At 42.9% G+C, this 23,889-nt stretch overlaps 1 protein-coding gene across 4 annotated transcripts in view; it reads left to right on the top strand.

Annotated features, from left to right (window-relative positions):
- ASB5 (ankyrin repeat and SOCS box containing 5) overlaps positions 1–23,889 on the top strand; it is a 576,687-nt gene that overhangs the window by 527,981 nt on the left and 24,817 nt on the right. For all 4 annotated transcript variants that reach the window (XM_085641860.1, XM_085641862.1, XM_085641863.1 and 1 more), the window contains exons 4-5: positions 14,031–14,181; positions 14,302–14,436. In XM_085641860.1, coding sequence (XP_085497986.1) covers positions 14,031–14,181; positions 14,302–14,436 — 286 coding nt within the window. The remainder of the gene's footprint in view (positions 1–14,030; positions 14,182–14,301; positions 14,437–23,889) is intronic.

Here is a 23,889-nt window from a genome sequence, read left to right as displayed (position 1 = left end):
TAACTACCACCTTTTATAAAGAATATCCATCAATTCTTGCACCTCACATGCTCTCCATGTTACAAGAATCTCTTGATAAAAGCTCCCTACCACCTTCCCTCAGAGTGGCCGTCATTATGAAACTTTTCAAGCCAGATAAATCCGCCTCCCATTGCGACTCCTACAGGCCACATTCTGTGATCAATGTGGATAACATGATTTTTGCAAAATTCTTGGCCACCTGTCTCCTTCCTCTCCTGCCCACGCTAGTGAGACCAGATGAATCTGGGTTTATTCCGGCTGCTCCACGTCACACAAAAATCCACACCATCTTTATGGTTGTGCATCATCTTCAACCCCAGGTGTCGGCAGCGGCCACCCTACTTGATGTAACGAAGGCTTTTGATTCACTGGAGTGGTCCTACCTCTTCCCACTTCTTGCACGTTTTGGACTCAGCTCTCGGTTCCTCTGCCAGATACTACTCCTCTGCACTCGTCCCATTGCCCGTGTACCACTTAACAGCATGAAATCCGACCTTTTCCCGGTCACTCACGGTACATGGCAGGACTTTCCACTATTGCACATTTTTTTGGGCCATGGCAATGGATCCCCTTGTAGCGTGCGTTGTAGACAACACCATGCCCAGCGAGGCCTTGGCTTTACCACTAGGGATCTGATAGTTTCCATGTATGCAGATGATGTCACCCTATATGTCTGCAGGCCCCAGGAGAACCTTTCTCCGGTAACCCGTGTGTTCATACGATTTGGAGGTTTTTCGGGCATACAGCTCTATTTATAAGTCAATACTATTTCCCCTTACAGATGGCACCCAACCCTTCACAACAGAATACCCACTGAAGTGGGCATCCAATCCAGTATGCTATTTGGGCATCTGGCTCAGTTGCGATCCAGATGAATCCTGGAAGGCCAGTTATGGCCGCGCTGTAATGTGGCTAGAAGACAGAGTACCAATATGGCCTTGGCGACCGCTGTCACTCTCAGGTCGGATAGCAATAGCAAAAAATATAATTCTACTGAAGTTTCTATATCTTTTCCTTAATGCGTCCATTCCCCTTATAGCTACTTTCATAAGGCGTCTAAGATCTAACCTCATAGCACTGGTTTGGGCTGGCACACAACCCCACTTTTTGTGGAAGCTTCTCACCTTGCCACTTACTCAGAGTGTTCTGGGCACGCCTGATATGTTGCTCTATGCGTTATGTGCTCAGGGACAATACCTACATTTTTGGCTCTACCTGACGCCATCCCAGCCTCGTACTGCAATCGCAACCGACCGTGCGATGCCATGGCCAAGTGGTGAGGCCTTATAACTTTCTCAGATCTTTATCCGGGAGACACTTTTATACCACTGTTTGAGGCCCCTGCACCCACACCTCCCACCGCTTTAGAAACATTCCTCTACTATCAGCTTCATGTGGCCTGCCGTGCCTTTCACAACACATTCCCAGCTTCCCCTCTACATTCCAGGCTTTAAAACACATGCTCACTAAACCATCACTGCGTAAACTAGTCACCCACCTATATTACATCATGCAGCGCCCTGCATCAATCACAACAGAGACAGTGCAAATGGCGTGGAAGGCTGACACAGAGCCCCCATTACAGATACCCAGTGGTCCTATTTCTGCTCTCAGATGGAGACACTTTCAACCAACTACAGGTTAAGATCGTTACACTTTAAATTCCTACATCCCATACAGCTCTCTAGAATGGGGTTGGTTGGTGCCTTTTGTGTGCGTCCCCACATGTCTACTTTATACACCTAACCTGGCACTGTCCAAAGGTTGCGGAGTTTTAAGAGGAAGTGTGCTTTACCGTTCTTACCATCACTGGACACTTACCCCTCTGCAGACTACTGGTAGGCCGACTGGGTTACGTCTAAGACGTTCCAGCCTGAGACTGCCGGCTCACCACAATGCTTCTTCTCATGGCCGAATGGAGAGTGGCCATGAATTAGGGCCGGTGACCTGCTCCTACAGTTAAATCCTGGCTGTAGAATGTTACATATTGCTATGAGCAGCTCTCGCACTTCTGGGAACTGATGCCATTACGATCCCGCTCCAAAGACATATGGAAACCTTTTCTGTTCCATGCCAGGAGAATCTCACTCCGAGATTACCTCTGATCACTCTGGGTCCTAAATGCTTCTTCAACTAGTCTAGGAGTGATATCACCATTGGTGGATCCTGGTGTCTGCTGCACACTCACCTGGCATTCTGAGCTCCTTTGTATCTCTATAACATGTTGTAGCATGTAACTATATTCATGCTGGTTGTTAGTCATGTATTCGCAATGTTTGGACTGACGTAAGTGGGGATATTGGGTAGAACTGTGGTAACCTTCTAAACTATTGTGATACCGTGTGAACCTCACCCCTTTTTCTTTACCCCGTTCTCCCGGCCACTCCTTCCCTGGAACCCATTCCCTTTCTCTTTTTGAACTGTTGTAGTTGTGTCACTGTTTTTCTTTTGACTTAAATTCCAAAAAAAACAAATAAATAAAACAAAAACATTAAAGGAGTAGCATACCTATTGATTCAGTGAGCTTTGAGGAGTGAAGAAGAGGGAAAACTTTTCTGAGCAAGGATAATTGTAAGTTAGGGCTTTTAAGCACTAAATGTATCTGCAAACAGAAGGACCTTTTAATGGTGAATATGGTTCCGATATATTTTGATTTTGTCATCTGGTATGGAGATAATCCCAAAACCTCAGGCAACATGAAATGTATGGTGGGGTTGGAGTTAGGCCTGTTGTGTAGGATGAGGACCTCAATTTTGGCCCCAGTTTGACAAAGAAAGCTCTCCCTCAAGCATAAGAAACAATATTTTGCTGTGGTCAGACAAGTTTCTCTTAGATCGAAGAAAAATTTGTGAATCACTGGCACAGAAATGGAGCTGGTAGGTATTGATCTGAGCAAGAGGGCACATAAAGCATTGAATAAAAGAAGTGTCGTGTGGAACGCCACAGTGGATTGGCTTTAGATTGATTTTGGAAGAGCTGATCCTAACTTGATGGTTTCTATTTGTCGGGAATGAGCTTGTTCAGTTTAGGATTGATCCTAACATACGATCCGATTTGTCAGGCATTTCAAAATGATCTGGTAGTCCACATCGTCTCAAGATCAAGGAGGATGGGTTGTTTGTGTCCAGTGCTGATAGGATATTTTCAGTTTTTTATTAGTACTAAATCTAATCCTCTTCCTAGTGTGAATCCTGATTTAATGTAGTACAGGATATTATTGATTCCAGATGATCTTGGTGTTATTCAATGATCTCCCTTTCCAATATCCTGCTAATGGATGTAAGATTACAGATTGATCTCAAGTTGGCTAAAATGGACGGCCCTGCTCAAGGGATGAGTTTTTCGTAGATGTGTAATAACCACATCTTTCAACTGAACTGGAAAGGTTCCCTCTGGGACAGGGGGCTTTGATCACTTCAACAACTTATGGCACCAATGAGAGGAAACATTCTTTGATCCATCATGTTGCAATAGAGTGAATCAGAAAATTAGTTGTTTGTACCTATGTTGCTGAACCTACATTTTGATTCAGTGTCACGGGAAAGAACTGCATAATGTTGTGGTAATCATGGAAAGAGTCAGAAAAGGGTAAATTGGTGGATGTGAGGTCTTATAAAGTTTTCATTAACTTTTCATATCTGTGACTTAAAGAACGTGATAATGACGTTGAAGACCTCAGATGATGGAATGGATTTCTTTCCCGGGTTATCAAGAAAGGATATTTCTCTGAAAAGTTTTGAAAGAGTGAACTACTCTATTTAGAGGATGAAAGTGGGCGTTGACCAGTATAGTATTCTTTTTTCCTCATTACATGTTTGTGATAACCTCTCATGTGGGCATGGGGGAAAAAAGAGGGCACTAAGGAAAAAAGATGCCAGCAGGCTTAGGTTGCTATGAGTGCATACCTTCTCTTTTGTTCCCTCCGCTCAGGTCTCGGCACATCTTCCTGCTGCCTGTGGATGGCTGAATTGGGAACGGATGAAATTGTTGTACTGTGGGGCTTTACTAGCTGCTAAATCTGTGTCCTAGAGAGCCGTTCTTGCATTCTTTGTTCGAGTTGCCATAATGGCTGCAACAAAGGTGAGTGTGTCCCTCAGCAGGCCCGGGTAACGCTCAATGCCGGACAGCATAATAGCACGCTGCAACCATGCAGGCCCGCAGGAAGGCTTAGAGCAGCAACTGGCTCCCTCACAAATTTGTCAACTGGTGCTGACACTCCTTGCAAACCATCCTGGACCGCTTGCTGGTATGGCTGCTGTGCTCGAGTCTGCTCTCTTCCCCTCTGCTATTTTGCCAGTAGCCAAGGTGCTGTTGGAGGCCATCAAAGGGGGAGGGGTGAGATGGAGCTGCGTGGACAACTGACTTCACCTGCTTTTCTTAGAGCATACTGCTGCACCGCTCGGACGAGCTGCCTCACTGCATGGTTGAGACGCTACCCATGCTGAAGAGCTGAATCAAGATACAAATGTTGCTCTTTGATCTAATGCATGGTTTACTAACCCTTTGGTGCTTTGCGACGACTTAGCTACAGTACAGTCTTCTCAATTTAACCCTAGCTTTGACACCACTATTAGAGCATCCAGAACAACATGCCACAATTAAAGCAACTAGTAACTCTCAAGACTCCGTCCATGGAAACTGGGGCCTCTGCTCATAAAACTGCCCCTTCTCAAGACATTGTCAAAACAAATCCTGCTGCTCAGCTCTCTTATACGACTGCATTACAGAAGTGGGTTCCAAGCTACAAGGGCAGCCTTGATTAGGCACATATGAAATGATAAAAGAGCTTGTAGAGAGCTACGTACCCTTGAACAGTCTACTGGACAGGATGTTGTTGACGGCAATACCAATATCTGTAACAGAAGCTTTTAGTGTACAGATGCTCAGGGCAAGTTATTCCCCATGAGCCCTCAGATTTCTAACCCTAAATATCAATCCCAAACATCAGGGAGCGAGTCAGGGTACTCTACTAAGTTTACTATTAATAGCCCAGAGCCTTCGCTTGTCACTATTGTCCAGCTCAACCAAAGCCATCGCTGTGAAATGTTAAAGCCCTATGCCAAGGTTATGGCAGATATCCTTTGGCTTCAGCAAACGTTATCGGACATGGCTGGGAAAGTTTTCTCACTAGCCACCCAGGTCCTCAATCTTCAGCAGAAGGTGGCTTACACTCAAAGTACCACACTTTCTTCAAGGGCAGTGAGAAAGCATGAGGGCCAGCTCTCACTAGTTGAATCCAAGTTGGTGGACCTGGCAAACTGCCAATGGTGGAATCGTTTTAGGATATCGAGGATCCTTAAAGAGGGAAGAAGAGGACGATCCTTGCCAGTACATTATCCAGCTGTTTCAGCTTGCCTTTCCAGACTTATCGGACTAAGACCTGGATTGTCAGATCCAGCATACACACCAGCTCTGGATCTTCGTTGGTGCAGCAGGTGTCAAACTGAATGGCAACAGAAGTAGGCCCCTTCCTATTCTGATATACATTGGGAACTTTCTCCTGCATCAGGCAAGCTATTTAACAGCTTGCCCATCTACGCCGGTAATGGTGAGCTTGATTTCTTTTCATTTGTGTTCTGACTTCTGAAAGCTGACTATAGATTGCAGGTGGAGGCTGCGACAAATGATCAGCCCTTTGAAAGTGGCCGGGGCTGAGGTGTTCCTCCAGCAGCTTGTCTGCTAAAAAATTCAGGTTAGTGGAAAACACGGATTTGCTACGTGGAAGGAGATGCAGAAATAATTCTCTGGCAGTGGCAAAAGCAAGCAAAGCAGAATGGTTTGCTTGGCAGAGCTGAACTGAGCAGTGGCACTACAGATGTTTTTTCCTAATTCCTAATGATATATTTGATATGCTATTCCCGATGTCTGATAGGCTGTCTTTGGATCCAACCTGAGTGTATTAGATCTCTGAGAGCTGCACATATCCTCAGATATACTTCATTTGTTGAGCGAGGGGGCGGTAGGATGTGCAGAAGGCTGTCATCCAGTGCCGACAGTCGATGGGGTGGGTTGATATTTTTCAGAACAAGTGGGGGTGGGGTTTTAGGGCATGTGTGCCGGTGTTAGGACTGTGGGCATTTTTTTTTGCTTTGCGTGGGGGTGGGTTTCTTCGGGTTAAATGTTATCATCAATAGACTTGTATTTTTTGTTCGTTGGACTGATTTAAAGAATGGCATGTGTAGCAGTGAAAAAAGATTTATTTTTACATTGGAAGACATGAAGTTTCCAAAGCAATAGATCCGGAGGGTGAAGGCTTAGCAACAAACACTGCAGTGGTTTAAAATAATGTATTGGAATGTGGCAGGTTTTAATCGCACCCTGAAACAACTCCTGGTCAGGGAAGAAGTATCAGTCTATAAGCCGCAGGTATTGTGTCTCATGGAGACCCATCTAACATCTAAAGACCAGACACTGCAAAGTCAACCGACAAGGCAGGTGGACAATCACACAGATCAAAGTTAAAAATACATTTCAATTATTTGTGCTGTGTATGGCCCAAATAACGATGACCCCAGAATATTTGATATGCTAAACCTTGAGTTGGCACGCTGGCCTGCGAATCTGATAACTTTATGCCATTTCAATTGTATCATGAACTATAAACTAGGTACAACAAACCTATCTACAACTCCTCGCATAATTAGAATTAGGCACTCTAATAAGGCACTAGCTCGAGTCCATGGTTTCGTTGACGCGTGGAGGACCCTAACCTGGATAGCCCTGAGTACACCTACTACTCTGCACCACATAGACACTATTCCAGGATTGATTTGGTCTTCATTCACAGGGCTCAATTCATCACCTACGACCATAATCCTATACTTCTGACTCTTCAAGTATCGGATTTAAAAAGGAAGAGCGCAGATGGATTTATTCTGAGACATACTCCGGTTACTGAACCAAAAATTATACAGGATATGTTGGCCAATGTTTCCATGCCGAGATTGAAAGAAAGACAAGGTCAAGTTCGTAAATTAATTTACCTCACTAGAAGTAGAAGAAGTAATTAAATCTTTAGCAAATGGGAAGGATGGTATTCCTGTTGAAATATTTCAAAACGTTTTCGTTTGAATCAACATATTTTCAGGCTCTCTGCTTCTATACTGAAAGGAAAAAATATCTCACCATCATTTATTACACTATTGTAGTAAGATTTCTTAAAAAGTATAAGAACCCTGAAAATATAAAACTCATACAGGCCAATTAGTCCTCCTAAACGCTGACTATAAAATTATAATCTATCTATTTACATATAGAATGGATAAGGTAGTGGGAACATTAATCAATAAAAGATCAATGTGGCTTTATAACAGGCAGGCAATTATCTACCAATACACATTTTTTTTAATAGAAGCATTGGAATATTTTGAGAAAAAACAGGCTCCCGCACAGGTTTTATTATTAGACAAAAGGGGGACATGGCAGGGATGTCCTCTCTCTCCTATACTTTTGGCAATTCTTATTGAACCATTTGTGAAAGCTATAAGAGAAGACAAGATGATAGGGCCACCTGTCAACAGTATGTCTAAAATCAAGCTCTACACAGATGGTGTCTTTCAGAACTAGGTTTGTGGTTGACAGAGGTATGCACCCTGTCTAAGCAGGAACCACAATCCTACTCCGGGTATGTCACAAACACACCCTAAATTATGTTATGCTCACCCTCTGGTAGCGTGGCACACAGCAGTCAGGCTTAACTTAAAAGGCAATGTGTAAAGTATTTGTTCAACGCTTCAAACAGTAACACAGTTAGAACACCTTCAAAAGATGCCACACAGGTTAGAAAAAGAGTTTAATTTTATAAATAAAACTAGACCAAAGCGACAGAAAATAAATAAGTAGAAGTCGAGAAATGATTTTTTAAGTAATAAACTGTAAAAATAGCACTTAGAAGTAATAAGTACATATTTGGAATATCTGGTCTCGCTAGACTGGGGCAAAGTCAAAAGTTCAGGCTGACAGCGATGGAGCGCGAGCCGGATACAGGATCTCAGTTAGGCCCGCGGAACAAAAGTACCTGCGTCACTGTATAAGAAGATGCGAGGTGCAGCCATAGCGATGTGTTAGTGTCTATCCACGCAGTGGGCAAATTGCATCAATTTTCTTCATACAGTGGCAGCAATGTGTCGGTTCCCAATGTGATGCACTGGCTCTGAATGAGATGTACTGCTACTATTCCTGCTCCTGCAGTAGAGAATGCGTTGATTCTGAGTGCTGTGCACTGGTTCCGAGTGCTATGCGCCGGCTCTGCTCCAGTCCTTTTCACCCAGGCAAGGGAACAAACAGGGCAGCATAGCAAGGCAGGAGTCCAGTAGAGTGGCATTCCTTTCAGCAGCACAGCAGTTCTTCTTCCTGGCAGAGTCTTCACAGGTCCCTAAGTGTACTGAAGTCATGGTATCAGAGTTATGGTACGGATACCCAGTTGTGCTGTTGAAGTTGGGGAGACTTCAAGGAAAGCTTTGTAGTGCAAAGAGGTCCTTCTTTCCTGCCCTGGATCCAGACTCACTACAGGGGGGTATGCAGCCCTTTGTGTGTGGACAGGATACTACCTATTCAGATGTAATAGTGAGGCTGTGCCCAGCTCCTCCCTTCCATTTCCCAAGATGGCCCATCAAGTCACACCTAAGCTCCCTTTGTGTGTGGCTGTCCAGAGGGAATACACAAAGCCCAGCTGTCACCCAACCCAGACTGAACAGAGACGGGCAGCAGGCACCAAAGGGCTAAACTGAGAAAACGCCAGCTTTCTAAAAGTGGCATTTTCAGAATTGCAATTTAAAATCCGATTTCACTATAAATTATGATTTTAAATTGTGATTCCTGAGACACCAGACTTTGGTGTCTTATCTCTTCCCAATCAGAAATTAAACTTATAAAATGTAATAAGGAAACTCCAATGTTATCCTATGGCAGAAATAGGCCTTGCAGTAGTGATAAACGACTTTGGGAGTTTTTCACTACCAAGACATTATAAATCTTAAAAGTACATGTCCAGCTTTTTTAATACATTGCAACACCCCCTTTGGGCTACCTAGGGCCTACCTTAGGGGTGACATATGTAATAAAAGGGGAGTTTAAGGCTTGGCAAGGGGATTTAATGCCAGGTTGACATGCCCTGTGGGTTTTACATGGTCTACCTTAGGGGTGACTTATACATATAAAAATGGAAGGTTTAGGCCTGGCAAGATATTTATCTTGTCAGGTCGAAGTGTCAGTATAAACTTCACATACAGGCTCTGCAATGGCAGGCCAGAACTATGGTTAGAGGGCTAATTAAATGGGTGGCATAATGAGTGCTGCAGGCCCACTAGTAGCAGTTAATTCACAGACCCTTGGCATGGGTAAACATAACTAAATTAAATATGCCAATTGGGGGTGAGCCAATATTACCATGTTTAGGGGAGAGAGCACACGCACTGTAACACTGGTTATGTTATGTTAATTTAATTTATAAACATGCACGAGGAACCCCCAGAGGGGTATCTCGGCGCAGCTCAGAACATAAACAGGTAGGCCAGACTCTTAGGCCGCAAACAAATCAGTCTTGAGAGTTGTTCTGAATTTAAAATGATCAGTACATTGACGTAAGTGAAGTGGGAGCTTACTCTAAAAATAAGGAGCTAAGTAGGAAAAGGACCTTCCACCTGAGCAAGACTTTCTTATCCGGGGACTGTAAGCAAGGCTTTGTCACTGGTTCTTAATGGTTTACTTGGCTCCAATAAGGAAAAAGCTTTGAAGACAGATAGCTTGGGCGATTTCCACTTAAGGACTTATGTGACAGACAGCAAATTTTGAAAAGAATTCTTGTATAGATTGGCAAAGAGGAGAATAAGCTGACCTGGGTGGGAGATTGGTAATAAGATGGGCTGCTGTGTTCTGAATCACCTGCAGGTTATTTATCAATGTCTCATTGATGTAAGGTAATAAGGCATTATAATAATCTAGGTGGCTGATAACCAATATTTGAATTTAGATCTGCCTCGTATAGTGTGGAAGAAGAGTGAAAACTCTCCATAACAAGCCCAACATATGAAAACAGGTCCCTATGGTGTTGCGAACCTGCTCTTGCGTAGTGAGTGCTTGATCAAGTCGACCTCCCAGATTTTTTACAACCAATTTCGGATTAGGTGCAGCGCCCAAATTCGAGGGCCGCCAGTCTGGTGTCCGGAGCTGTTGGGCCTTACCAAAGAGCATAATCTCGGTCTTACTGGTGTTCAGCTGTAGACAGTTTTCTCTGGCAATGGCTCTGAAACCAGCAGAAAAGTGCTCTTTTGCATTAATCAAGTCTTTACTAAGTGTGAAAATTAACTGCGTGTCGTCAGCATATGATTAAGGTTCAAAGCATAAGCTCTGGCAATTTTGCCAAGGGGCGGCTGCATAAATGTTAAAGAGAGTGGGGCTTTAACAAGGTCCTTGTGGCACCCCCTTATCTAATTGTAAAGTTTGTGATTTATAATGGGCCAAATTATTCATCTGAGTATGAACAATTAGAAAATCCTTGAAACATTTTAATTCTGTGCATGGATTCCTATGTCGTGCAATCTTTGTAGCAATCTAGGCTGGGATACCATATTGAATGCTGCTGAAAGGTCCAACAGCACAAGCAGTGATTAAGTGTTCGTGTTAAGAGAGCATCTTTTTTAATCAAAACCTCAATTAAAGTTGTTACTGTGCATAGGGGCATAGGTCTAAAGCCCGATTGTGATGGATCCAACAACTTATTGGTTTCAAGATACTCCATGAGTTGAGCAGTGGTAAAGTGTTCAATCCTAAAACCAGCAAAAACTAGACCAGAAAAATGGAGGGAGTCAGGCAAAAAGTTGGGGGAAGACCACCCTAAGGCTGTCAAGTCTAACATGGTTGCACTCTCTTTTAAAACCCGGTTTGGAAATTCGAAAAAAGGCAATTTATTTATTTATTTCAGTTGATGGGGGATATAAGATTAATAGGTTTAAAATAGAATTTGCTTTATGTGCTTTATGTAATTGCACTATTTTATTCTCAGATCTCCGACCCCCAGTAAATCAGAAACCCAAGAGATACATTGGTATATAGATTACGGAAGACAGAGAAGATCTTTTTACACTGAATTAATTTTGTACCAGTAATTAGTCAAATTAAATCTTTATTTACAAAATGGAATCATGTACCAATATCAATAATAGGCAGAACACAGTGCTAATCCGTGTAAACGCTCTGCTGCTATCTAATTTTTTATACGCTGCTGTGCCCTGTGTTTTGCAGATTAAATGTTTTAAACAAGTCGAAGAACTGTTCTCTACCTTCATGTGCGCCAATAAAGCTCCCAGAGTAGCATTAAATATATTGTACAGGTCGACAAAGGATGGTGGCCTGGCTTTGCCAAACCAGAGAGAATATTACTTTACAAACTTTGCATACTTTTCTGTTTGTGTTTTTAAAACCCAGGAGCAAGGCTAATGGATAACTTTTTTTTAGATCTTGTGCTGAAAGAATATGAAATTCATGCTTTTTTATGCCTGACCAAGTCACCGAAAAAAGTCAGTTATAAACTCTTGCAGTGGTTGTTAAAAGAAAAGAACAGATGTTTACATATCGTGCTATTCCCGTTATTAATGCATCTACTAGACCAGTAGACATCTCAACTGGATATTAAATTCTTGTTGATTAAAAGGCAGCTTACAGATGGGGAATCAATGGATACACATATATTAGAGATTTCTTACACTACAACTAATGGAAAGAGTGAATTGATGTAAGACCTAGTATTAGGTACTCAGAGTTATCCATTCAATGGTCCTTCATTCAAATCTCACATTTTTTAAAGGGTCTAGATCCTAAAACTATAAGGGCCAGATCGAATGTGGTGGAAATAAGCACGTGCAGATCCATAAAGTACTGGAAAACTAGACTCTCTGAATATATCGAGGCCTATATCTTTACCAATTTTAATCAGAAATTGCAGTCATGGGAAGAATTGCCCATTACAGCAGAGTTTTGGAATGAGATAAATCTTTATAACTTTTCAGTATTTAAAGGCGCCAACCTTCAGCGCATGCATTTCTGTACCAAATGGAAGCTATATAGGACGCTTGCTGTTTTGAATAAAATGAATCCTCAAACACCAATAAAATGTTTCAGATGTTCGATGGAGGCCGAGAGCAGTTTACACACATTATTTGGAAATGTCAGATGATGATGGAATATTGGGCTTCCATACGGAATTATTGCCGGAACACGATCAATATTGATTTACTGAACAACCCACAGCTGATATTATTGGGTTATCCATCGGTGGCCAGTTTTAGTGCAGCTCATTGTTTTATTGTATTAATTGCAAGATCTATAATCCTGCAAAATTGGAAAAGAACATTAATTCCCACATTTGAGCAACGGAGAGCCAAAATGCTGAGAATAAAGGCGCTAGAGAGATGCAATGCATTGCATAAGGCTCATATAGTGATTTTTTAAAGCAATAGGATGTGTTTTTTTTAGATAAGCTGTGCAGTAGGGATTTGCATGAGATCATAAAACTATGTTGAAAAGTCAGAGCGGCAGGGGAAATTTGAAAAAATGTGGTGTTATACAGAATTGCTGCTATATTGTAATATGATAAATCAATGTGGTGTTTTAAATTGGTTTGTAAAAACTGAAATATCTTATATTGTCAAGAACTGTTTGTGTATTTTGATGAATTAATGTGTTCTGTAAAGTCTTCCAATAAAAAAAGAAATATTTTCCTCCTCTCAATTAGGAATTACAGCTTACTAAATGCAATAAGGAATCCTTAATGTTATCCTATGGAAGGGGTAGGGCTCACAGTAGTGAAAAAAGAATTTGGGAGTTTTTCCAGTACCAGGACATGTAGAGCTTAAAAGTACTGCGATGGCAGGTCTGGGACATGATTTAAGGTGCTACATAAGTGGGGGGGGGGGCACAATAAGTGCTGCAGGCCCACTGGCAGCATTTAATTTACAGGCCCTGGGTACATTTTATATTACTCTACAAGGGACTTATGAGTAAATGAAATATGCCAATTAGGTGTATACCAATCAAAGCATGTTTAGAGGAGTTAGCACAAGCGCTTTAGCACTGGTTAGCAGTGGTAAAGTACTCAGAGTCCTAAAGCCAACAAGAATGAATTCAGCAAAAAGTGGATGGAAAAAAGGCAAAAGGCTTGGGGGTGACCCTGTAGAGAGGGCCAGGTCCAACAGTATTTAAAGCTGGGGCTGGATCCCGACTCTCTGTAATTATCTCCATCACAATCTTAGTTGCCTGCTTGGGTATTGCTAGGGAATGGATTAGTCAGATCCACCCTACGGCACGTGAATGGTGGGCACTTCTTTGTCAGATATATGAAACCGAGACTGACATCCTAAGTCTTAAAGGCAATTAGGGGGGAACTGTGTCTTAATCAGATATTGGCAGCTGTATTTCCACACTGATATTAGACTTCACTGTGCTATCTATCATGTACTTAATCCTGTACACAGCCAAGTATTCATAATGATCTTGTATTTATTGTGACCAAATCTAGTTTCTGAAAAAATAACAATAGAGATAACCTCTCATGTGGACTATGTATTTAATTTTCTCGGTCTAGGATTTGAGTTTTTTCCATGCTTCTTCAAGATTGCGTCTTCTCCTTTCCATTGTGTTAAAATAGTTTAACATTTCATAGATGATTTGTGCTGTATCTGATGGTGAGTTTGTCTAACATTGTTGAGGAGATGTCATTGCATGAGTGTTCTTGTGACGTTTAAGGAATGGTAGTCACTTAACCTAAGTGCAAAGTATAATTTTAAATACTGGTAAAACTGTTTTGCCCCGCAGTACACCGTTCAAACTGTTGACAGTAAAGTTATTTTCAGGCAACATTTGAAAAATCACATATAGCGGAGAAGACAGTCAACATAGGAAAATGCTGTCCAAACCTTTCCACAAATCTAAAGTCAACTTTATTGTGAAAGTACTTTAGTTTTAGGTAGAGCACAGTTTAAAGGCATTATCTTGATCCATCTGGTATTTTCCAGGTAAATGCTACAACAATTGATGGTGTAACTCCGTTATTTAATGCATGCTCGAGAGGCAGTGCTAGTTGTGTGGATCTCCTGCTGGAGTATGGCGCAAAAACACAGTTGGATTCATGCCAGCCTTCACCGACTCATGAAGCATCCAGTAAAGGTACAGTTCAATCAATTTGGTATGGTAGGTGTAAAAACTATCTGCTAGAACATAATGACATTTCTATTAGTCTATACATATTGAAATGGCTACCTAACATGTCACGTGCTGTATTGGCAGGTTACAGCGACTGTTTGGAAGTACTGATCACCTGGGGTATAGATGTTGACCAAGACATTCCTCATTTGGGAACTCCTCTTTATGCAGCTTGTAAATCCCAGCAAATCCATTGCATTCGGAAACTCCTTTACGCAGGTAACAACACTGTGAGTGCAAAAAATCTATTCAGATCAGCATGCTGTGACCATATACAACTCCAGTGACTTAAGACCTTTAAAGGCTTGTTTTACTAAAAAAAAAGATAGACCATCTCGTTTTATTAGGAATCTTTTGAGAAAGATTGGAGAAAGAAGATTAACATAATTATAATGTAGAAAATACAAATATTTAACAGATAACCTGTCGTTTAAAAGCAGGTTATATACCAGAGGACATTGATTACTTTTGGCTATTAGAGTATACAGTGGCTGGGGCTCTGCCGCCGGAGCTGAAAGAGAGATTCGGTGGGGACTTAGCCGGACTGCGGTGGCGGCCCACGGTTGGGGCCTGGGAGCCAGTGCGGCTGCCCTGGGAGTGACATTGTGGGGCCTGGCACCCTAACATGATGCGCCTTAACAGACCAGACAGCCGTGGACTAGGATTCCTGTGCTGTGGTGGGGTGCCCGGCGCTGGGTGAGGCACGGTGTGGACGGAACGGAGGCCTGGACCACACACAGACCCCCCCCCCCCCCCCCTTTCAGCGATAAGGCACATGATTCGCGCTTGTGGCCCTTGGCCACACAGGGGCCCAGCTGCTAAAATGAGACGTTCCGGCCAGATGATTTTGGATGTTAAGAGTACGTCACTCTGTGGTGCCTCTTAATATTGACTCCATTTCTCACTGTTAATAAGATGGATAGGGCTAACGAGCCCTCTTGGGCACTGGCAAGGGGTCCATACATTGTAGCACCAACTGGCGCCATGCGATACTATCATATTGTGCCCAAGTGAAGGCTGATAAATATTGTTGTAAATTTCCCTATAGGGGAAACTGCGCTGCAGTGGGTCCCTTGGCTGCAGAAGCAGTCAGGCCAGGTCCTGGTGCAGCTTGCGGCTCCTGGTGTAGCTTGCGGCCAGGGGCTAGCTGCATTCATCCCATTGTGTCCACTTGACCCTGGTCATGGAGTCGCCGACTGCTCATGATGCCCCTTGGACCTAGATAGGGGGACTGGCAGGTCATGTGTAGCCTGCCGCTGATATTACCTCACAGATGATTGGAGTGCTGGCTGTTTAGACATGACTAAAGACAAACCCTCTGATCCAACGGCCAAGCAAAGCACCATCGATAAATTTACCAGTGCCGGCGTGATGGTTATGGACCCGAGTGCGGCACCTGGGTCCGCCGCAGACAACGCAGCATTGCTGGCAGCCATTGGGCAGTCTAGATATATGCTAGATGTCAAGATAGTGGCGGTTGGCTCTGAGGTCACTCTGCTGCACCAGGATCTCCGGACTGCAGTAGATCGGATCACCGAAGCAGAGACCAAGGTGTCAAGTGTTGAGGATTCGATGACAGCCCCCATCAGAAAGTAAGCTAACTTTTGAGACAAATGAGCTGGGGCACGGGTGGAAGATGCTGAAGGACGTGGCCACCGCAACAACATACACCTGGTGGGCTTCCCAGAAGGGTGCGAGGGTTCCTCCGTGATCAAGTTTTTGACTCAATGGCTTTGATCCATCATACCTGCAGAATCCCTATTGACATGCTTTGTTTTGAAGGTGCCTTGACCGGTAATAGCTAAGCTCTTTAATTACCTCAATAGAGATGCTATTCCTGAAGTCAAGATAAGATCCTGTTCGAATCGCATCAAATAATGATATTCCCGGACTCTATAAGGATGGTCCAGCAGCAACATCAATCTTTTGTGGCAGCAAAACAGAAACTACGGGAGCTCAAACTACTATACATGTTGCTATATCCAGCACGCTTAAGAGTGGTCTTTAATTCACAGACTCTGTTTTTTGATATGCCAGAAGAGATTTTCGCTTGGACAGATAAAGCTGTATCGATGAAGCCTCACACTCCGCTGCAGATGGACTCTATCTCATCCTTGAGCTAGCGATGCAACCCTCCCAAAAAGTCCACAAAGAAGCAACATGATTGCTCTCGATTATCCTGGTGAGAAAGCCGTCCAACTGAGGAACACTAGCTGCTTATAGACGTTAAGATAGCACATGTGTGTGTGTGTATATATATATATATATATATATATGTACTGTTGTCCAAACCTCAGTTTGCACTTTAAGCATGCTCAATACGCGACTTCATGTGTAGTCCACAGGAACCTTCGCATAGGAGTATGCTTATGATGAAAATCAATTTTGCGTATTTTGCACACAACACTAAAGCACTTATTCTTCGGCCAAAATCTAGGTACTGTGATATATTTTGTTACAGTAATATTGTGGCCGCGGACTGGGAACATGTAGCACACAGCACTTTTTTCTAGTTCTTGCACCTTATTGAAATATATATGTTTTTTTTAGCACATTTTCACTTTATTAGCGCTGAGCAACGGGATTGCAGCTATTTGTGATGACATACACTTTTTTATGGGGATAGGCTCCACTATAAGCAATCAACTCAATTTTTATTTTGGACTAGGGTTGTCTAGGCATATCAGACATTTATGCAAGTATTGATATAGACATTTTGCCCCAAATATATTGTGACATGCTAAATTGTATTAAGAAGATTTATTTTTCATACTATGCTACCAAATGTATTTGGCCTTCATATGTTTAAATTACCATAACTATATTGCATTCAAGCGTAAAGTTTAACTCATGCCATAGTATGTTGTCTATGTTAACTGAGTTTTACGCACTGGCACTTTAAATACAGGTAACTTTGTCTTAGCTTTGTCATGTGATGAAGGCCGTGAACCGGCCGAAACGCGTCATGGCGTACTGAACTGGTGATAATAAAATCTACTTTGCACGTATGCTGGGTCCACGCTCGTTTTACTGGAAGTTGATCAACTAACGAGGGTTTTGGATATATGTGTATATATATATATATATATATATATATATATATATCAAGTACATTAGACTCTAGTCCAGACATTAAGCTCTCCGGGTCCCCTGTTTGGGTCCAGGAAGAGACTCTTCAGCGACAGATACTTCTTGTTCTTTGAAGTATTGGGGTGAGGGGGATCTTGTGTTCTATGTTGTTACATGGCACATCTTTGGTACAAATCTCCCGGAAATCCCTATACTTGAACCCATGGAGATACCGGCATTAGTTATTAATGTTGGATATAGAAGGTGACGGCCTTAAAGGTCACATTCAAATTCTCACACAGAAAGTCTGGGATGTTCTTAATAAAATTAAACGCAGTGCCATGTTGAAACAGGCAAAGAGACTAAGGGCTGACATCCAACTTTTACAGGAGTCACATCTCTTAGGACCACAGAACATCAGATACACACAGACGTTTCACTCTGGGTTCACTAGGGGCTCACGGGGATTTGGTATATTAATTAATCAGAGTGTCCCATTCAACCCAATAGAATATAGATGGATGATTATGGCAGATATGTCATCGTGACCAGTACACTTTATGGGGGATCGCTCACATTGGGTTGTAAATAAGCTCCTCCTCCATTAGGACAGACTTTTGTGGAAAATGTATTGGTATATGGAGAGGACTGCCAGGTGGTCTCTCATTCATGGGTGCTGACTGGAATGACATACTCAATTCAGAGGTAGACAGATAACGTACTAGAGGGGGGAGAGGTAGAGAAGGGGCCATCCAGATTAAACTTGATAGTGACCATCTTTGCCTGGACCGACACATGGAGGGCATATCATCTAACCGAAGTGGGCTACACTTTTTGACAGTCCATGGTTTATTTTCTAGGCTCGACTACCTACTGATTCCCACTATCTATACACATAGTAACGCATGTTGATATGCTGCTGAAGGGGTTGTCCGACCACTCCCCCGCGGCCCTTCCGCTTCATGTTGGCCCGGATTCCCTTCAGTCCGATGGCACATGCCGCGATGACACTTGCAGAATCCATCATATAAACTGCTCCTATAAAAGTCACTACCGACTACTTCTCCATAAATGCTCCTACGGCATCCTCCAAAAAAATACTAGGGGAAGCTCTCAAACCAACATTGCAAGGGGTAGATATTAGTTATTGTACGGGTGAGCATAAGTGCAAGACTCACGCATTGGAGGTCCTGGAGGCTCAGATGCATACCATGGATGAGAGAAACCGTTGTGTGGGTGATGTAGCCTCACAAAGGCACCTATATCTCATTTAGCAGTAGTATCAGCTGGTGATCCTCGATGACGCTAAATTAGTATGGCAGGCTGCACAGAGCTGCATATACCAGTGGGGGGACAAATCGAGTAGGATGCTACATAGGCTTTGCCAGGCCACACACACACAGCCTCCCAAGTCCCATTGGTGCGTGATGCTGATGGGGTGCTATTATCCATCCCAAAAGTGGTGGCCCACAGCTTCGCGAATTATAATCTCTGAGTATATACAAAAAAAAAACACAACAACAGCATCACCAGTCTGAAAACCAAGAATTGCAACAGGAAGGCTAGATATCATGGACTCTCCTGCTATTCCCCCAGGACCTTGAAAACTGTGCTTAGCCCAATCCATGTATTTCCATTCTGCCTCCACTTCAGAAAAGGGAGGAAATCCTTACTCATAAAGGCACATCTTCTCACAATGTAACCACCTCATTACTGGACCTTAAGAAGATAGTTCCCCCTTCCCTTTGTCCCCAGCACCTGATATTACCCTCTGCTTCCTGTGCAATGTTTCATTTGAGAGTAACAACTCAGTTACTGACCAGCCATACTGATTACCCATCATTTCCATCCTCCCTGACATTCTCTATAGTAATATGCTCTTCAAGCAGCATATTGTCACATGTACCCTCACAGACCCACCACTAAAGGCTCCTCTTGTCCTTTTTTCGGGTCTACAAACCGTCTTAGTCAAGTGTTGTGAAACACCTATCCTCACTGTAAGAAATGGTGTTATTGGTTAAGAGGGGCTTTAACCCTTCTCAAGCAACAACCACAATCCTTTTCATGGTGAACCATAAACGTGACTACACTAACGTGCTTAACCCTCTGGTAATGGGCACAAAAGCTGTTAGGCTTAACTTAGAGATACTGGGTTAAGTATTTATGCAGCTCACAAACAGTAATAAAGTGAAGACACAACACAAGAAAAATCTCACACCAATTTAGAAAAAGAGAGAAACATTTAATAAAGAAAATGACACCAAAGAATTACAACCAGTAGAACCAAAATTATTAATGTTAGGTGAAAGATTGCTCCTAAAATATCAAAGCGCCTACTTCGGGTATCTAGTCGCGTTAGTCCTGGAAAAATGCCAACTGCAATTGAAGCGCGGTTCGGATTGTGTCCGGTCTCAAAATTCTTTCGGACTTAGAAGAATATTTGAGGAAAAGTTCCTGAGAAGGTAAAGTTCAGAGGGGTAAGGCAGCTGGTGGTGTCCAATGAGGAGGCATCATCATTGGGGAGCCATTGGACGGAGTCGCAGTGAAGATTTCTACCTTCAGACTTTGTCACTGTTTTGGAAGACAAAAAACTCCAGCTGGATAAAGCTGCAGGCTATAGAGGACTCGGACTCCATGAAGCCAGACACCTTTGGTGAGAGGACCTGCTGAACAGGATTTGCTGCTGCAGAGAAGAATGTAGCGAGTGCTACCGAAAGTCAGCCTGTATTGTGTTTCTTACATGGCCCATTATCATTTTCCCTATGTTAGCCTAATCATGCACATTGTATGCCGCTTTGGTTTTGCACGTTACTAAATATCCCGCTTGCTTTGTGCTACGTTGTATTTTCACACAGAACGAGCACAGGTTTTCGTATTTATTTTTTTTCATGGCATTTAGTAGTCTGAACAACCGAGGCATGGTTAAATAACATTGCCCCTTGTTATTCTCTCTGGTCAGACACTAGCACCTAGACATAATAGAAGAATGCAGCTGCTGTTTTGAATACTTACATCTTGTCACATAACTAGGTACAGGGGCTCTGGGAAATGACACACACAGAGCGAAGGTCCTAAGACAAGAGGGCTCCATCAGCCAAGATGTAGAACATCCACCTCTGTATTTTAAGGTACGGGGTCCACCACTAAACCTAGAGATCTGTAACTGCTTAGCTATAGTAGTGGAGAGGGTTAAGGTAGATCTGTTAGATAACATGACAATGTTCTTTATTGTATACGGTTTATTAAACATGTTGATGACATTATTTACATGTATCTGTTTAATAATTGTGGCGCAATTATTGCATCTTAGAGCACGATAGTTTAAATAAACATTGTAAATTTCCTTTCTGTCTCTTTTCTATCTTTTTTGTGGACAAACATGAGTGAGACAGCTAAATGGTGTGTCCTGTTACCGCGATCTGAAAGGGTCAGGAGTTTTGTGTTCTGGGGTGCCAAATCACTTGTCTCTCTGGAAAGGTTAGGAGGGCAAGTGAGGCACTATAGCTAGTCGGGCTCGATACTGATATAGTATGGTGACTCAGTCCCATTCATACTGATGTTCTGTGGTCCTAAGCATAGTCCTGTTCCTGAGCAGAATCTCTGCAACAAGGCTGACTGGTGATGCACCTTGGGCAAATCGACAAGCAGGTAGGTCCCATTCTTCTGTTGATGCTTGGACCAGATTTTACAGTTTGTCAGGAGCAGCACCTTCAGCACCACCACAAAGGGCCCAGGACTAGAGTGGCACCACATGGGGGTCAGGGCTCTCTCTAATGGAGGCCAGGTGCAAGGTACAAGGTCTCTGGAGCATCTTATGTCCCAGTAGCTCACATAGGAGGCCAGCTAACTTGCCCTTGGAGTAACTCTGGTAGTCCTGAGTTCAAGCAGAACGCCAGGCCTCAAGCAGCAGGACAGTCTTCTGGTAGTAGTAGGGTCATCCTCTGAGGTAGAAGGCAGGCCTCAAGCAGCAGGGCAGTCCTCTGGGGGTCCTTATTATGTCATCATCAGGTCCAGGCGTGTACTGAAGAGTTGGTCTGGCAGTCCAATATTTATACCTGGTACCAGCCTTTGAAGTGGGGGAAACGTCTAGGCTTCCCCACATCTGGTTTTGGAAAGTTCCTTCCCCAGCTCCAAGTGGTCTAGGGTGACAAACGACTGTTGTTAAGTTCCTTTGTGATTGTGCTGGAGGCAGTCCTTTGAAATGTAAGTGGAGCTCCACCCCACCTATCTGGCAGGATGGACCATCCCCTTTTGTTTCACTGTCTTGGAGGAATACACAAAGTCAAACTGCCAAGCTTTTCACAGTCTCTGTGACCCAGGACTCAGTTTGCAGGCTAGGACAAGAAGATGTCAACTTTCTAAAAGTGCCTATTTCAGAATTGTGCCTTAAAATCTTTATTTCCCATAAAAGAGGATTTTAAATAACAATACATTTGAGACCAAACATGACATTTCTACCTATTCCCAAACCAAAGGTAGCATTTATTAAATGTAACAAAGTAACCTGTTATCCTATCAGAGAGGTAGGCCTTACAGTAGTGAAAACAAATTTGAGTTTACTATTACCAGGACATGCAAAACTTGCAAACTAATGCCCTGCTTTTTAAATACAGTGCACCCTACCAAGTGGTAGTTTAGGGCCTACCTTAGGGGTGCCATGTGTGTAATAAAGAGGAAAGTTTAGGCCTGGCAGAAAGGGTATTTTGCCAGGTTGAATTGCCAGTTTAAAACTGTGCATAGGCTGTAATGACAAGCCTCAGACATGCTTTAAAGTGGTACTTTAGTGAGTGGCACAATGGGGGTTGAAGGCCCACTAGTAGCATATAATTTACAGGCCCTGGGTACATGTAGTACCATATACTAGGGACTTACAGGTACATTAAAGTGCTTTAATTTGGTCCAAAATTGGGCCATACCTGATTAGGTATGGACCAATTTTACCATGTTTAAAGGAGAGGGCACAAACACTTTATCACTGTTTGGCAGTGGTAAAGTGCCTATGGCAACAAAACCGAAATTCAGAAAATATATATATATATATATATATATATATATATATATATATATATATATGTATATATATATATATATATGTATATATATATATATATTACCTACTGGCGGTCGCCAGTAGGTAGTTATAGTTAGGACCCTGTTTCCATAGGAAATCCGCAACATTCTATTTTGAATAACTTTGGCGCCGGTCGACGAATCCTCGCGAATTTCTCAAAATAGGTGGGGCGCTACGCTCCGCTCCTACCCTGAAAGTCTCGGGGGGATTCGTCAAGCGGGGGCTGAGATAAAAGGGGGGTCCCAAAACGCGTTTTTCCCATGCATTTTTCCATAGGACCTTTAGACAGGGCTACAGCCCGAACGGCTGAACAGAATTACTAGAAATTTGGCAGAGAGGTAGTCCTCAGGTCAAGGAAGTGCCTTTTGTAGGTTTGGTGTAAATCTGTTCAGTAGATTCTGAGAAAATAGCCTTTAAATCAATATATATATCTGAGCCAGCTTACGGTACGCTTACCGTAAGCTTACCGTACGCGTACGGTGGCGTGCGCGAGCGCGATTCTGATTGGCTGTTACATCTAAGTAAACATTCGAATCGGTCGAAACCAGGAAGCGGCGGCCGCCATTTTCTCTCTCGCACTCTGAGGGGGGGGGCTGTAAACAAAGGCAAAAAACATATAAAGGGGCTGTTTAGACAGCGCCCATGCACATAGCCATGTTAGTTGAGTCCTCAAAGATCCCCCAAGGCCAAAAACGGTAAATTTTTATTTTTTGAAAGTTTCGCCGATTACGCTTACCGTACGCGTACGGTGCGCTTACGCTAAAAATGTTAATAAAAAAAAAAAACTCTCTGTGCATGGCATATTATTGTCATCACTTACAAATTAAATTTAACAGATTACCTATCACAAGGAAGCGCATAATATGTCCTCCATGTGCGCACGGTGCGTAACGTGGGCATGCGGTGCGCGTAGCGCACCGCGTGCCCACCGTGCGTGCACGGCACTAACTGCGTAGAGTGGGCGCGCGGTGCGCGAAGCGCACCGCGTGCTCACTGTGCGCGCACGGTGCGCGAAGCGCACCGTGCGCGCACGGAACGAACTGCGTTAAGTGGGCGTGCACGGCACAAATGGCGTAAAGTAACTTAGCATTTAAAAAAACGTACAAATTCACTGAAAAAACCATAGGTTTCACACACGTTATAGTTAGGAATTAGCATTTAAAAAACCTTGCAAATTCACTGAAAAAACCATAGGTTTCACACATGTTATAGTTAGCGGAAATTTTACTGATAAAAAACCAATGAAATTCCCCCGTTATAGTTAGTGCAGGCAACTATAACTCACGTGACCGCAATCTTCTGCTGATGACATATGTGTCTTTATGAAAAAAAAATATTTGTAATATATGTATAGCTAAAAATGTATGGAAGAAGACATGGGCAAATAAGTGTCTAAATACAGTATTAGCATCAGCAGAGGATTGCGGTCACGTGAGTTATAGTTGCCTGCACTAACTATAACGGGGGAATTTCATTGGTTTTTTATCAGTAAAATTTCCGCTAACTATAACATGTGTGAAACCTATGGTTTT

This window comes from Triturus cristatus, chromosome 2_2 (assembly GCF_964204655.1).
Source record: "Triturus cristatus chromosome 2_2, aTriCri1.1, whole genome shotgun sequence".
Taxonomy (NCBI): Eukaryota; Metazoa; Chordata; class Amphibia; order Caudata; family Salamandridae; genus Triturus; species Triturus cristatus.
Note: the sequence above shows the minus strand (reverse complement) of the source record. Positions and strands in the feature narration are given on the sequence as shown.